The 15,454-nt window shown below is 47.3% G+C and overlaps 1 protein-coding gene across 1 annotated transcript in view; it reads right to left on the bottom strand.

The window, feature by feature from the left end:
• LOC119465800 (uncharacterized) overlaps positions 1-15,454 on the bottom strand; it is a 49,093-nt gene that overhangs the window by 12,933 nt on the left and 20,706 nt on the right. Inside the window, exons 3-6 of the mRNA XM_037726259.2 lie at positions 13,697-13,857; positions 6,852-7,095; positions 5,448-5,535; positions 1,245-1,284 (exon numbers count right to left, since the gene is read on the bottom strand). Of these exons, the coding sequence (XP_037582187.1) occupies positions 1,245-1,284; positions 5,448-5,535; positions 6,852-7,095; positions 13,697-13,857 (533 nt within the window). The remainder of the gene's footprint in view (positions 1-1,244; positions 1,285-5,447; positions 5,536-6,851; positions 7,096-13,696; positions 13,858-15,454) is intronic.

The following is a 15,454-nucleotide window of genomic DNA, read 5'->3' on the forward strand; positions in this document are numbered from 1 at the left end:
TTACGAGCGAAAAGCTGTTTGGATTCGGCCCGGGACTCAGTGTTTCATCGCAGGCGAGTAGGCAATGTTAGGCTATTTAGAAAACTTCATGCGCTGCCGCGCGCGGCGGTGGTAGTGGTAACAGAAATTAGAGAGCTTCTAATACCTGCAAAAAGGAAAAGAAAATGTCATTGACTTTCCCACACACTAAACGCCTTATTTATAAGATAGGACACTCTGGAAAAACAAAACTTTCTAAAAACTAAAAATGAGGAACAAACAAATAAACACAAACAAGCAAATGAACGAACAAAATAAAAGAAAGCGCGCGCGACGACCATTCGATCTGATACCTAACGGGCGCTAAATCCCGCCTCCCATTATTGCCACTACATGGAGAGGATGTCCTTTACGACTGATCCGCGCACAGTGACGAGTGGTCGGACGAGGGCGTTTTCATCAGCCACGGGGAGTCACTGAAAATGGAGTCAAATTAGAACACGGCATTCGTCTCATTTTTTTAAGGGATTCAATGTGACAAGCTGCTATCTGCGAAACGAAGCATCGGCATGTGGCAGACCAAGAAATAGCAAGCTGCTAGTCTACGCACTCTAATGAATTACCTTGAAAACCTGTTCAGTTTGCATTGAACCTAATACAACTGGGGGGCGGGGGGGGGGGGGGGCATTCAACGATGCTAAAATTCACAAGATGTCTGAAACATGTTTATGATGACTGTGATATTCAGCCGGACTGGCACCCCATTTTGGTGAGGTGCTTATCATTACCACCCTTCTAAAGCGGAACCAGCATTTCCACTTTAGGTATGAACAATGCTGCTTCTCGTGCGCGACCGCTATTGTGCCTGCCATTCTACGACTATGCACAATTAGTGAATGTTTTATTGGGTTACATGTTACTGTAATAAATACCATGAAAAAAAAAAGATGAAAATAAAATGGGCGACAGCGCGCTTGTCTCCAAAATGCACATAGCTTCACTTCATGGGTTCAAATCCCAGTGGAAGTGGTTATGGGGATGTTTTCTTTTTCTACACGATGTAGCAATGGCGATGCTGAGGATGACGGGGTTGCCTTGACGACGACCAAAAAATATTCGTTGTGTGTCTGCGATGATGACAACAATCGTCGTCAGGGTAACAGAATGGACGGACGGACGGGAGGGACGAACGAGGCAAACCCTAGGTTGGAGCTCTGAATTGCGGTAGCAGTAAAGAAAAGAATTAAAAAAAGAGCAATGCTTACCAAATGGTGCAGATGTAGCCGAGGACGCTGGAGGCTCTTCCTGTAGAGAAAAACACCAATTTATCTACACACCTGCAACGCACATTCAGGTATTGTTATACGTCTCCTGCTTCGGGAGCGGGATTCTCTAGGTACTTAAGTTCGCAAAGCGAATCGGCGAGTACATGCCCTTCCGCCATCATCCACTTTATTTGTAGCGCGCGACCGCGCGGAAATGTAGGGCAGAGGGAACAAATAAACAGCCCAAAAGTAGTACAGAGGAAGTAGAGCCGTTAGCAAAGAAGTAGTACTTAGTTATTACAGAGGTATCACAGAGACCACATGTTCTTTTGCTGCCAGAGATGGCAGAGGGGCAAGTACAGAGGCGAAATGGAAAATGGCCTAGGACGCCTACTCAGAAAGCTGTCACTACGCTAGAACGCTTCATAAAAACGGCTGCTGAAAACTCACGACAACAAATGCAGTAAATGTGGCCGTCAAATGACAAAGAGAGTTGAGTGTAAAAGCTTTGCCGATCCAGTTGCAATATGCGCGAGGCGATGGAACGCAAGGAGCAAGAGTTATCGCTATTGTGCGCTGCAGTCACAAAACGTCTGGACGGAAGGAAAAACGGCAATGCAGGAGGGAGGAGCGCGAGCTTTGCATCGACAAGCTGGGCTTTCGGAATGCGGCCTATGCAATTAGTGCGCGAAATCATTACTACGTGCTCCCGCATAAACCTAAGTATCGTATTTCGTTTCATTAATTCAGTTAGAGCAAGGACATCGCGTATAGTCACGTACTACAAAAGGGCGCACCAGCAAAAAAGTGAGCACTAGTTTAAGGTAGAACAAAGTGCCCGATGGAGAGCGAGCGCTGTCCCAAACCAATTCTTTCTTTCTGAAGGCTGGCTCGCAGTACCTGGTAGCGTTTATTCCCCCCTCCCCCTCACCTGAAAAAAAAAAGGGCATCGTTCAAGTGGATATAAGCGATAGAGAGAAAAAAAAAAACGGGGGAAAAAAAGAGGAGAGGAACACAAAGTGCGCGCACAAGATGCAGTAGGCAACGTTGAATGTTCTCAGAAGTGGAAACCCAGACCAAAAATAGATAAATAAATCTAATGAAGCTGGGACGCAGTGGCATTACCACGTGAAATGCGGCTTCAGTCGAACAACGTACACATGCTCCGCGTGGTGCTTTCGACGGCAGGGCGACATGACACCTTCAGGAAGAACCTAGTTGACGTCGCTAACGCGACGCAACACTTATTAGTTTCCAAAGTAGCGACTGAACAGCTTTTCGGATAACGCTTGGAGGTGGACTGCAGTCTCTACCCAAACTTGAACACCCGGGTGGTATTAGACTTGTCGGTGGCAAAGGTTTTATCGACGTTTATCTATGATCTGCCGTTGCGTGGTGTGCAAGCGTGCCAGTTGGCTGAAATTCCTCGGCGTATTGGGTAAGTTGCTCAGCATCAAGGATGAGCAAAGTCCTTCGTCATCGTGCGGAAGCATAGCTATCCAGTATGCTCTGAACCTCGCGCCCGCAGAAAAGACGGACTGGTGCAAATCGTGTCGTTTCCTGTATGGTAGCGTTGTACGCGACTGTAACGTACGGTGGACTTCATCCCATGACTTATGCTGCACGTCTGCACGCCAGTGATAGTTTTGTTTAATGGTTCCGTCAGTCAGTTGGTCTGCGGACGATACAGATCGTTATACAGAATACATAGCGCAGTAAGTACAAAGGACAGGCCGAGACAGGACAAGCGCTTGTGCTGTCTCGACTTGTCCTTTGTCCTTACTGCGTTATACATTCTGTATATTGATGAATTACAAACATGCCCAAATCTATTCCCTTCTGATGATATACAGTCGTCTTGCTATGGCTCGTGTAGCTTAGTTTAAATACGTCGTCAATCAGCGGGGCCGTGAACGCTGTTCTGCAGCCGGTAATCACGTATGGCGGGGCGTCGTGCCGAATAACGATGTGATCTACGAAAAACTGTGCAACATCTGAAGAGGTAGCACGTTATAGAGCCCTTGTCTCAGCGTAGCGCGTTAAGTAGTCTGTGGTGACTACGATCCACTTGTTTCCGGCGGATGACAACGGAATGTCCCACTAAGTCCATGCCGCTTCTTTCGATTGGTGTCCTAGTTGGTGCGATCGGTTGGAATCGACCCACGGATTTCAGTGGCGGGGATTCCCGGCGTTGACGTTCACGACGACGTGTTCAAACTGAGCCAGCCCGTCATCCGCGTCCTCGAAGGTGGAACCATGGAACACTTCTGGAACCCGTGGGGTTCTGCAACGTGTAACGTGTCGATGTTGCGCATTCCACACCGTTTTTTGGAGTGGCCAACATAGCCTCGGGAAGTCCAGGTTCGGGAGGCAGTCCTCAGATTCTTTGGCTGGCCTGATGAACAGGTGTCACTAGTACAGGGCTGGCGTTCCCGCTGGCCAGGAGGTATTTGGAACATCGGCTGGGACTAGCCAGCACCTCCCCCAATTTGCCTCACTATAACAGGTAGGACAAAAGGCGCTGCACCAATATCCTTAGTTCGTGACGTCATCCCTCATATTCAAGCACTTTAGTTCTGGTCAAACTCAACAAACATGATCCTGCCACGTGAGTTACAAATTAGGATTCAGCGAAATCATGTACAGCAATGCATAAACAGAAGCCATAAAGCCACGTCCTCTATCGCGCATTGCGTTCCCGGTCTGTAAAGACAAATACATGTGATCGCACCTGCCTCATTGACTAGAAGAAGCCATCGAAGCACTGTATCGTGTATCTGGGGCGTGCTATGTGCCTTTGGGCACACATGCGGGGAGCAGATGCCTTTTCGAGAATTTTTAATGTGTTTTGATAAGGTTCGTATGGGGCAAGACAGCATGGTTTATGCTAATCCACAAAAAATAAGAAAAGACGTGAATTCTTGAAGCAGATGTATTTCTTGGCAATTAAATGTCCACGCAGGACAACGGTTTGTTCTGCATACCGTCAGGTTAGCGTGAAATGACAGAGCCAGTGGCAGGAGAATGGTTCCGTGGGTAGAAGTGACTACGCAAACTGCCGTCGACGTGCGAGGCGCGTCGTAGTTTGCGCAGGAAAAATACGCAGTAGGTCTCGCAACGTTAGATGCGTTTGAACAGCGGAGCTGTTTAAGCTCTTGGTTAGGCCGCGTAGTGCGAACAAAAAACTGCGCCTGGCGATGCGGTCACCGCTCGTTGCCTAGCAACCACCTCGCGGAGCGGCGGTGTGCTTCGCCTCCTCTCCGTGCCGTGAACATGTTGCCTTGATATGGGACGTTAAGGAGAGGGATGGAGAGCACGCGCGCGGCGCGCGCTATGCTCGGGAGAGAGAAAGAGAAAATGAGAGCGAGAGAGAGAGATAAATAAATTGTAGCAGCACCAACGAGGCAACGCGCAGAGCTGCTGCCGACGCCACCCGCGTTTCCCCGCGTTCGCGCCGAACGCGCGTGGTGTCCGTGACTGCAGCTGGTGCCTCTGGCGGCGGCTCGGCAGGTTCCGACCAGCCACGCCCCGGCAAGTGTGGAGGCGCAGCTTGGCCGTGACGTGACTGGGGAGATAAAGGTCGGAGCCGCCGCGACGGCGGCAGAACTCTCGTTGACTCTGTGGCGATACATGCAGCCTTGACATGGGACGACCAAAGAAGATCCGGACACCCGAAGAAGGCACTCATCTTGAAGCGCGTCGCGCGGCCTAGCGAGAATCTGCGCGTCGGCGGCGAGCCGATTCAGAATACCGTGCCTAGTAGCACTTAGCATTTCCTAGCAAAACTTAGCCAAGCCTAGTAAAACCTGGAAGTAGCTAGGTCGATCACCAGCTCCGCTGTTTACTCCAGCCTTGCACCACTAGTGCAAGCTGCCCACATTTTTTTTATGAGTACCAATTGAGTGCGAACTGAGTGCTGTTGAAAGTACTTAGAGTAAAGCGAGATAGAGAGAAACAGAACAGAGGAAAGGCGGGGAAGTTAACCAGACGCATGACCTGTTTGCTACCCTGCACATAGAGTAAAGTTTTGGTAAGGTCTGTGGCGCCGTTCACGATTCCTTAAGGAGAAGCAGTGGTGAGAGACGGAAGACTCGCTAATCTATATATAATCAATTTCCTCTCGACGCTTTGCCCCGTTCATATTTTTTTGTGAGCCTCAGTCGCACCAGTGCACAAGTAGGAAGCTGGTATTCAATCACGTACCCTTTGTCTTCGCTGTGGCATCGTCCAGCCAGGCCTCGTAAAGCCGACAATCTTCAGTGAGCTATGAGGTGGGGATGACACCGATGATCTGCGATCACAATGAATGAATGAATGAATGAATGAATGAATGCATGAATGAATGAATGAATGAATGAATGAATGAATGAATGAATCAATCAATCAATCAATCAATTGAAAACGTTGCTGGCAATTCATGCTCGCTCTGAAGGTAAACCGCGGAGGGTTTTTCACGAGATAAGTGAGCATGCTACAAACCACCAGAGAAGTTCGCCAGGCAATCAAACAAACATGCTTTACAGGATTTAGAATTCGTGGGTGCTTTTAAATGTGCGTTTATATAGTTTTATGTAGTTGGATGGCGTGGTGAATAGCTGTTCTGTGGCAGCCGCGACCGCTAAAATTCAATTATAAATTAAAATAGTAGAAAGTTATGCCTGGAATATTCCTGGAATATGCATCCGGATCCCAGATGACATGCGATATATACAGGGTGTTTTCAGCGAACACTTTCAAAAATTTTTAAAGGTTGCTTTAGTTCATGAGCTGGTCTACTCGAAGAGGCGTACATTACTATCACAAAAAATTAAATGCATAATCGACTAATTCACAAAAATGCATTATTAAGTTTTTAACTAATTACCTTATGGACCGATATTGCAATTTACAAATTCTAGCCGTGCTCTTCGCAAGGCGGCTGCACTCGGAACGAATTCTCAGGATGACACCAGGTTCGACATATTAATTCCCGAACTTTGCGGAGAAATGCAATGATGTCCCTGTTACTTTTGTTCTTCAATGCATAAAACGACGTTTCGTTAAGTTTTCTCTGACAGGCGGTATCAGCGAAGGGGGTGGGGATATACTAATTAAATGAACTGAGGAAACGAGTTGAGGGGGAGGAGTTGTGAGCATGGGCGTTGGCAGGATTTTGTCTAGGAGGGGCAAGCCCGTTGCATCGCGGCGAGGGCGGGCACCCGTATAAGGGCCGCATCCCCAACTTGGCAGCCCAAAGTTTGGAAAAAAGAAAATTCCAATGGCGATGCAATCGCGTTCGGTGCTTCGATGCCACACGCGTGCATCGGTAAATTTTGGCACGCTACTAGATGGCGAGAGCTATCTAATAGTGGCATATAGTATCTAGAGCCATCTAGTAGCGGCCCTTACACGGGACCGCACCAATATGTTCGGTCCCGTGTAAGGGCCGCACCTTGTCAAAATTGTGAAAAAAAGGTCCGGCCCTCACACGAGTCTACACAGTATGTCAAGAAGGGGGTAGGGAAGGTTAAGGGTGTTACAGGGACGTGGGTGCATGGATAACTGCGTGCCGCAACTAGGCAATGTATAAACAACACGGCTTCCAGCCATGTCGCTCGGCCTACGCACCCAACGACGTCCGCGTCCAACGCTGCGCCGGTAAAAAGGGAGTCGGCGTCGTCGGCCACGATCAGCGATAGCTCGTTGAGCGTCAGCGAGTGGCTTTGCAAAGCGCGAGCCAGGGCAGGGCCGGTAGTCAGCGTGACGTTCTTCCTCGACAGCGATTGGCGGGTCAAGGAGTCCAACGCTCGGCCAACCAGGAGCGACCGGTAGGCACTTTTGAAGTAGTCCTCATACTGCTGCGCCGTCGACCCTGAGCACGGTAGGTTTTACGGTGAGTATATACGGTCAATTCGTCCTCATGTATCACTCTTAATTTCGTGCCACATAAGTTCCGTTAAGTAAGTGGAAGCATACTTGCAAAATAAATGTACCACTTACTAAGCGACAGCTATATGGAACGACTGTCCTAGAGTGTCGCCTCTGTTTTCCACTGTTACTCGTATATCACTCTTAATTTCGTGCCGCACAAGTGCCAGACAGCTAAGCGGAACATCTTAATTTCGTTTAAAATAGGTTTCACTTAGTGTAGCTTCTGTGGAACGAGATTATGAGTTCACGTAGTTCACGAAATTAGTTCAAGTATACATGAACTCAATAACCGCGGTGTAAGACTGAAAGCTTGGCGTTTTGCGACTGTACATTCACCGTCATACTTAACCCGAACACGCCTTAATGACCTTTCTTGCTTGTCATGCGGAGGGTGCTGAATATTGTTACACTGAATGAGCTAGCTTAAAACGTCCGCGTTCCAAAGCATTGGGTGTTTGCTGAGAGGTTGGTTATACTCAGCGAAAATTTCAAGAAACAGATAGATGACAGGGATGTGATCCATTATTGAATATTCCTTGTACTAATGCGATTAGTGTTCTTAGCATGCTTCACACACATTCGTGGACCTATATATATCTGACAGTCTGTCTATCCATTTTCCTGCCAGCTTGGGTCACCGGGTAGTCCATGGTTGAATGGGTTGAACATCAGGTTGATCTACTGAGTGAATTAGGTTCGAAACTAACCATTGGACCAGCTTGGGTCATTCAGCATTTGCTGCTCTTCAACGAACCTATTCACACCAACTTCTGTCACTGGGTATCCTAGATACGAATACGAACACTCCTTTTCAATTAAGGCGAGTGACGGTACACTTATGCAGACGTAACTGTGTTTCGTTATTAGAAAGGCTTCAAGTATTGCTCTCTAGCGATTCGAGTTCTCAATATGACGTCAATAATTAAGAACTATTTTCTTGTATCTCCGACACTTTAGCCCCGAAATCCCAATAAAAATCGCCTATGTCATGTTTTGGGTGGTAAGTTTAGGAGTAAGAAATGAATTAGACTCGCGTAGACGGCTGTCGAAATCGATGACGTCACGGCCAGATAGTTCGGCAAAGTCAGCACCGCGCCACCGCGCGTCCTTGGTTCTTGATTTTGCCGGCTTAGCAAACGTCCTTTCGCGTCGATAGCGGCCGCTTTGCTGTTGCATTGACGTAACTTACTTGTACAGCCTAACCCAATCTCCCTCCCTTCACCGTTTCCTTATTTTCTTTTACAGGTAGGGAACGTGAAACGCTGAACCATTCCACCTACACGTGTCGTTCGATAGCTGCCGCATATAGTGATTTCCTTACTTTCTCCTTGTTGCGTGCCACAGTTTCGTAACGACGCGGAGGTATTCAGCTGCGCATACTTCGAACGACAGGCGCCTTCATTGCGAAACCTCATCCGGACGCTGCTACAAGCGTGAATAGCGATCTCTAGCAATAGGATCTTCGCTATTCTATTTGCGCGGGGAAATATTGAAATGCTGACAATGGCTACCCACGATGCGTCGGACGAGCGTTTTGTATCCGGCTTGCCCTACTTCGTGTCGCCAGGATCTCAACGGCACCTGGAATGCGTGGGTGCTTGTTCTATATGCAGTCATCGAACGCCGCGCGACGATGTAGCTCCGTATAGGAGACAACCGAGGGCAGCTAGGAATAAGTTCCGAAAGCCTGACAATGTGCTGCGGCCCCGTGAACACCTTCTGTGCCGTGACGTCATGACACATACACACACAGACCTCCTGGGAAACCATACCGAGACTTGTTCGTATGTAGAAGAGCGAATATAGTATACACTATTTACGGCCGTTTCGAGGATCCCCGGTATTTTTTCTATAGGGTGTCGAGGTCGAGAAGCTTCTTGAAAGCAAGAAATGACAAGTCGGAAATGTGACGTCAGTACTACTGTGGTCGGCCACAGATTTTGATTCATCCGATAGGATGCGAGTGAACACTTAATTAACCTATACAAGGGCCAAATAAGCCTTGCGTACACTCCTAATCGCTTTCCATACAGCCTCTGACTACAAGTGCAAAATGTTTGCAAATATTTTCACTTAAATAGAACGGCATTCCCCATAAAATCACAAAATATATCAAATGATTATTCGTATGATTCAACATTTAATTTTTAAATTCCATGAGAATAAATATGTAGAACTATGTTACAGTGAAATGGCCACTGCTACCGAAACAGTGTTCCCCATACCTGTGGCTTTTACGAAAGACTACCCGTTCCTTATCGGAACGTCAGACACACCTATCTTTGACTCATGCGACTCATGTGTTTTTGTGATCGTTATGACATCGAACGCGACGTTCTTCAGAGTGTGTCAAAACCTATTAGACAGCGGACCACTTTCAGACAAACAGGTTCTTGGACCATGGCCCCATACGTCGCGGGCTTACAAAGCGACGCGGGCATTGCTACGGTTCATGAAACCGACTGGCCTTAGTGACCGATTGTAGGCGGGAAGTGACAAACAACCGCACGTGTTCAACATTGATGGTATCTTTCTCCCTCCCTCACTTTCCTTTTTTTCAGCACCTAAACGTCTTCCCCCCTCAACCCCCCCCTCCCCCCCTCGTAGGGTAGCGAACCGGACGCACATCTGGTCGACCTCCCTACTTTTCCTTCCTTCTTTTCCTCCTTTTCCTGCTCTACATGACTGTAACTGAAACGATGTTTAAGCAAGTGGCCCGTTGTTGCACACGTTCAGTCAAGGTTCCAGTTACAGGTGTGTGGAAGAATGTTCAAGATAATAGGTACAAATTATAGATCCAGTAAGCTTTTCGGTATTGCAATAAATATTCACTGAAGTAACTTCCAATACTTCAGTGAACCCATAGAACAGGCTGGTGTTTGAAAAAAAAAATGGCAGTTTCACTCGAAGGATTCAATGGCATAGCGTTGAGCTCAAGCTCCTCACACGTTGTTCTAACAATTCGCTGTGGCGACAGGCAAGACAGCTGCTGCCGCGCAGCAGGGACAACGCCCTGGCCGATACCAGGCGTCTCACAACGATGGCGCAGTGAGCAGTGCCGACAGCGGCGTTATACCGGCGTAGCACCTCGATAATGCGCAAGATGAGACCGGCGGACAACCGTCGGCCCATGTCAGCGCCCGAGGAAAGGATTAGTCAGTTTTAGCTTGACGTTTAACTGTCCATTTCACTCTAAACAGTGAGAGAAGCATGGTGTGGCGGTATGCGAACGCTCATGCTAGCAGTGGAAGACAGAATGCTGCAGTGGCTTCGGCAGAGCCGACTGAGCGGAGCTCGATGGTGAGTCCGCTTGGCTTCGTCGCTTCTGCAGCCAAACGCACTGCGTGTCTCTGGAGACCCTCTAGCACTACACGCCCTAGTTGCGCACGCGCTGTCAATACGAGGGACAGTACAACGACGCCGGGGCGAAAGCGCGCCCCGAGTGTCCGTATAATTGCAGTCACATTATATAAAGGAATATTGCGCGCAATGAATCACATCTATGTCATCAATCAGTTAACTGAGAAACCCGCAGAATGTACCAGATCTCTCCATAAGGGTTTCATAGACTACGAACAGGCATTTGATTCAGAAGAATTTTATCAGCTGTCATAGTGGCATTGCGTAGACAAGGTGCAGATGAAGCGTACGTAAATATCTTGGGAAATATCAATAAATACATCATAGTTGCCTTAATGTTTTAGAAGAACGGCGAGAAAATAGCGATCACGAACGGGGTCCGGCAAGGCAACACAATTTCTCCAACGCTATTGACTGCATGCTTCGCAGAAGTATTCAAGAGATTAGACTGAGGGGGGTTAGGTAAGGTTAGGTCAGGTTATGTTAGGTTCAGCGAATATCTCAGCAAGCTGCGGTTTGCAGGGGACATCGTCCTATTCAACAACGCTGGAGATTGCTTGAAAACAAATGATCGAGGATTCAAGTACCCTATATACGACGAAGTGTAAGGGTCCGAAAGAGTAATGTGGCAGTAGCCTGTGTAAGAGTTCGAGTGTTCTTTACTAGCATGAGTGGCAGCGAACTTCCAGAATATGCTCCAGTGTACGTTTATCTAGGCCAGTTAGTGAACACGGGGATCCTGATCATGAGAAGGAATGCTATTCTTGATATGAAAAGAGTACAATCATTGCATTATACGGGTGCTAACATACGTGGGCAGAAACTTTGAGATTAACGAAGAAGCTTGAGAAGCCAAGGAGCACGCAACGAGCGATGAACCGAAAAATGTTAGGGCCACGTCACTAGACCGGAAGGCAGCGGTGTGGATTAGAGCCAAACGGGGGTAGCAGATGTTTTCGTTGAAATTAAGAAGAAGAAGAAGAAATAGAGTTGGGAAGGAAGTGTAATGCGTAGGGCAGATAACCACTACTACTACAGGTTACTGCTACAGAAAGGGTGCTAAGAGAAGGGAGGCCTAGTCGAGGACTTGGAGAATTAAGGTGGTGCGATGAAATTAGGAAATTTGCAGGCTGGCGGGGGCAGCCGGCACAGGACGGGGCAACTGGAAACCTCTTAGAGAGATCCTTGCCCTGCACTGGACATAAAACAGGCTGATGAAAATGATAAGGTTCCTCTGGCATCGACGTCTGGTGACGTTTTAACTTCATAACATATTACAGAACGCGACTTTTGTAAAACGGTACAAGAAAATATCCATGGTTAGTATTCACGAAGCAGTTGGCACGCTGAAGGTGGTCTTAAAGAGCCAGGCGCACCATCCAGCCCTAATATGTCAAACGTATTTTTAGTAAAAGTGATTGGCTAGTGACATAGAGCAGTTTATATTGAGAATCTTTGTGGATTTGGTGAGACAATTTCTGCACGGCGGCCCGCAGAACCTTGCGGTTTGGAGACCTGATGGCACATTAGAACCAAACCTCATAAATTGCGTTTTTTTTTCAGGCTTTTCAAGCAATAACAACAACGCTCTTCATATTTTTCCACTGATCTCATTACTCTGGTGATGGTTAATAATAGCATCGTAAATAACTCTCCACTGCGTGTAAACAACATTGCTTACTGCAGGCGGTAATAAGCGCGTTGATCTAAATATTATTTTTTTTTAATTTCAAAAGTCTGCATGCTGTATATAGTAAGCGAATAGTTCCACGTGTTCGAGTAATCCATGTGGAACACTAGACCAACGGAAGTAATGCAAGCAGCTAGTTTTCAGACATCACATACTGCATTATCATGATGTCTCCTGCTCCATTTAATGTTACATATGCCGCAGGCTTTTCTTGATGCATAACAATTTCTGTGAAATGTTGCTTGTTTCTGCAATAGCTATCTATACATCTCGCAATGCGACAGTTTTTTTTACTACTATACTCACCTATTATATATATATATATATATATATATATATATATATATTATTACTATATTCCTCACTTATTTTTATGTAAAAGCACCTGGTTGGTATTGCGTACGCCTATTTGCGCTACCTGTATTTTGCTTTGTTTCTCTTGCAGCAGTTCGCTATGGATCTCAACTTGCCCGGAGCTAGCAATCAAAACGCATTTTCCACACCTTTTCACTGCATACTGTACTCATCAAACAAACAAAAAATAAAGTCGATTTTGTTCATGGCGCATTCAAAGGAAGTGTGAATAGCTACGACGCGAGAATTATTTCTGCGAATATGTGACGTAAACGACCCGGGTTGGCTCGCGAAAGAGCGATCAAATCTATCTTCGCTGAGTAGCATCTCTCGCTATCGCCCGCGATATTCATCAACTTCCGCGCAGCGCACGGCTGCGGCGTCCCCTTAACAGTAATTGATTACGTTTTACGACCCGATAAAGCTGCCCTTTGGCAGCGTGAAAGAAACACCCTAAGGGAAAGCTCAGATTAATTTAGACCACCTGGGGTTCTTGAGCGCGCAAATTCAAGCAAGCGATTCTATTTCTTTTTCATTGAACGGCCATCTCACTCTACCTTCTACACAGCAGCATTGTGCTATAGACACTGCGTCGGCGCTGCGGGCTACAGAAAGAAAGAAAGAAGGAAAGAAAGAAAGAAAGGAAAGACAAATAAATAAAACACTAAAACAAATAAGGAACATACATACAAAAGAAAGAATAGAAATATTGAGCAGAGAGATAGAAGAAAAAAAAACATCTAACAAAGAAAGAAAGTAAGGAAATAGAGAAAGACGTGGGAATGAACGAATTAAGCAAGTGAAGGAGAAAGCAAGGAAGATGGATAGAACAGAATTCGAGCATTCAAAGAAGCGCAAAAAAAAAAGTGTACGAGACGAGAAATAAAACAGCTCCGTCAGCGTTAAATATGCGCTCTCTCTAGCGCTCCGCCCAAGCTTGCGCAATACATCAGCATCGGAGAAAGAATTCAAGCCGAAAAAAAAAAAAGACAGAAAGGAAACGAAGAAGGAAAACAAAAAAGAAACCTTTTAAAAACACGCAATGCGCGAAGATGCATCGCTGCTCGCGAATGATGCAACATTGAAAGGAATCCCCGCTACTGCTGGCGGTGGTGTGCAGGGGGCTTGGCTTACGCACTGTCGGCGACGAGAACGAGGATGCCCCTGTGGCCCGGGCCGGGTGCCTGGCGCAGGGCTTGTCGAATCAGCGACGCCGTCCGCGCCATCCTCATCTCGGCCGAAGCCAGTTCCTGGAGATCGGCGATTCCCGCCCCGTCCGAGCCGGCCGGACACTGGCAGCTGCGTGAATGAAACGCGCGAGTCAACTTCAATGATGCATCAGAAGTAAACAAATAAATTTCATCCCTTAGTATGCTAAAATGAAATTATGGAGTTTACCTGCCAAAACCAGTTCTGATTACGAGGCACGCCGTAGTGCGGGACTCCGGAAATTTGGACCACCTGGGGTTCTTTAACGTACATCTAAATCTAAGTACACGGGTGTTTTCGCATTTCGCCCCCATCGAAATGCGGCCGCCGTGGCCGGGATTCGATCCCGCGACCTCGTGCTCCGCAGCCCAACACCATAGCCACTGAGCAACCACGGCGGGTTGTTAGCACTGTTAGTACAGTAGTGTTAGTAAATTACGCTGCTGCCATACCAAAAAAAGCCTGTCTTAATATGAGTTTACGCTTGGCAAGCTAAAAAAAAACGGGGTAAAACTGAAAGGCAGGTGGCGACGCCACTCTGAAGTTCCCGCACTAGGCCACCATGACGTCACACGTTTTCACGGTGCCGGCTCGGGAATAGTTTAACTCTAATCGGCAATTATAGACTACATATATATACAGGATGTTTCATTTTAGCTGCCCAATTTTTTTTAAATTGCCTGTGACAGATAGCACTACTATAATCCTTGACCTAAATTTCTCGATGAGGTGGCCATTACGTCCACGAGAAATAATTATGCTAATTAAGTTATTAATTATTTTACGGCACATCTGTCAATCTACGAATTATAGCCGCCGAGTTCGCAAGGCGTATCCATTTGGAACGAATTCTCAAGACTGAACCAGTTTCGAGATATTAATTTTCAGTGTGTCCGACAAAATGCATGGACGTTCCAGTTAAGTTTTTGAAGAAAACGCTGTTTTATGCATTGAAGCACAAAGTTAACTGGAACGCCCATGCATTTGGTCGGACACCTTGAAAATTAATATCTCGAAACTGGTTCAGTCCTGAGAATTCGTAGTAGAGAGCTATACGGAGTAAGGATAGTAGTTTTAGCAGCTGTATAAACTTGGACATGCAGCAGCACCAGTAACGCGCAGAACTGTTGTCGACGGCGTCAGCGTTTTGCCCGCGTTCGCACCTAACGCGTGCGGCGTTGGTGACTGTTGCCGGTTAGGGAGCTCCCTATTGCCGGTGCCTCTGGGGGCGGCTCGGAGGTTTCCAACGAGATCAGAACGGGACACTCGTCGAGCAGCGTCGGAAGTCTTTACCACCTTCTCGCCTCGCAACGTTTTTTTATATAAATACGAATTTGGTGCCACAGCTAAACGTCGCCTCCTCTCCCTCCCTCCCGTCCTCCCACGGCCTTTCGCGCGATGGGAAAAAAAATTACACCATCTTCCCGTAGGGGAACCCTGAGTAGTATGCGAAGCAGCCATGGGGTCGACTCAAGGTAGTTTTATTAGCTGTATAAACTTGGACATGCAGCAGCACCAGCAGCGCGCAGAACTGTTGTCGACGCCGTCGGCGTTTTGCCCACGTTCGCACCGAACGCGCGCGGCGTTGGTGACTGTTGCCGGTGCCTCTGGGACGCCTACCGTCGCGCCTCTAACCTAAGCTGCTTCGCATTATCGCGCGCGGAGCCGCAGGTGTTGCCATTCGTTG

The sequence above is a fragment of the Dermacentor silvarum genome, chromosome 10 (genome assembly GCF_013339745.2).
Source record: "Dermacentor silvarum isolate Dsil-2018 chromosome 10, BIME_Dsil_1.4, whole genome shotgun sequence".
NCBI lineage: Eukaryota > Metazoa > Arthropoda > Arachnida > Ixodida > Ixodidae > Dermacentor > Dermacentor silvarum.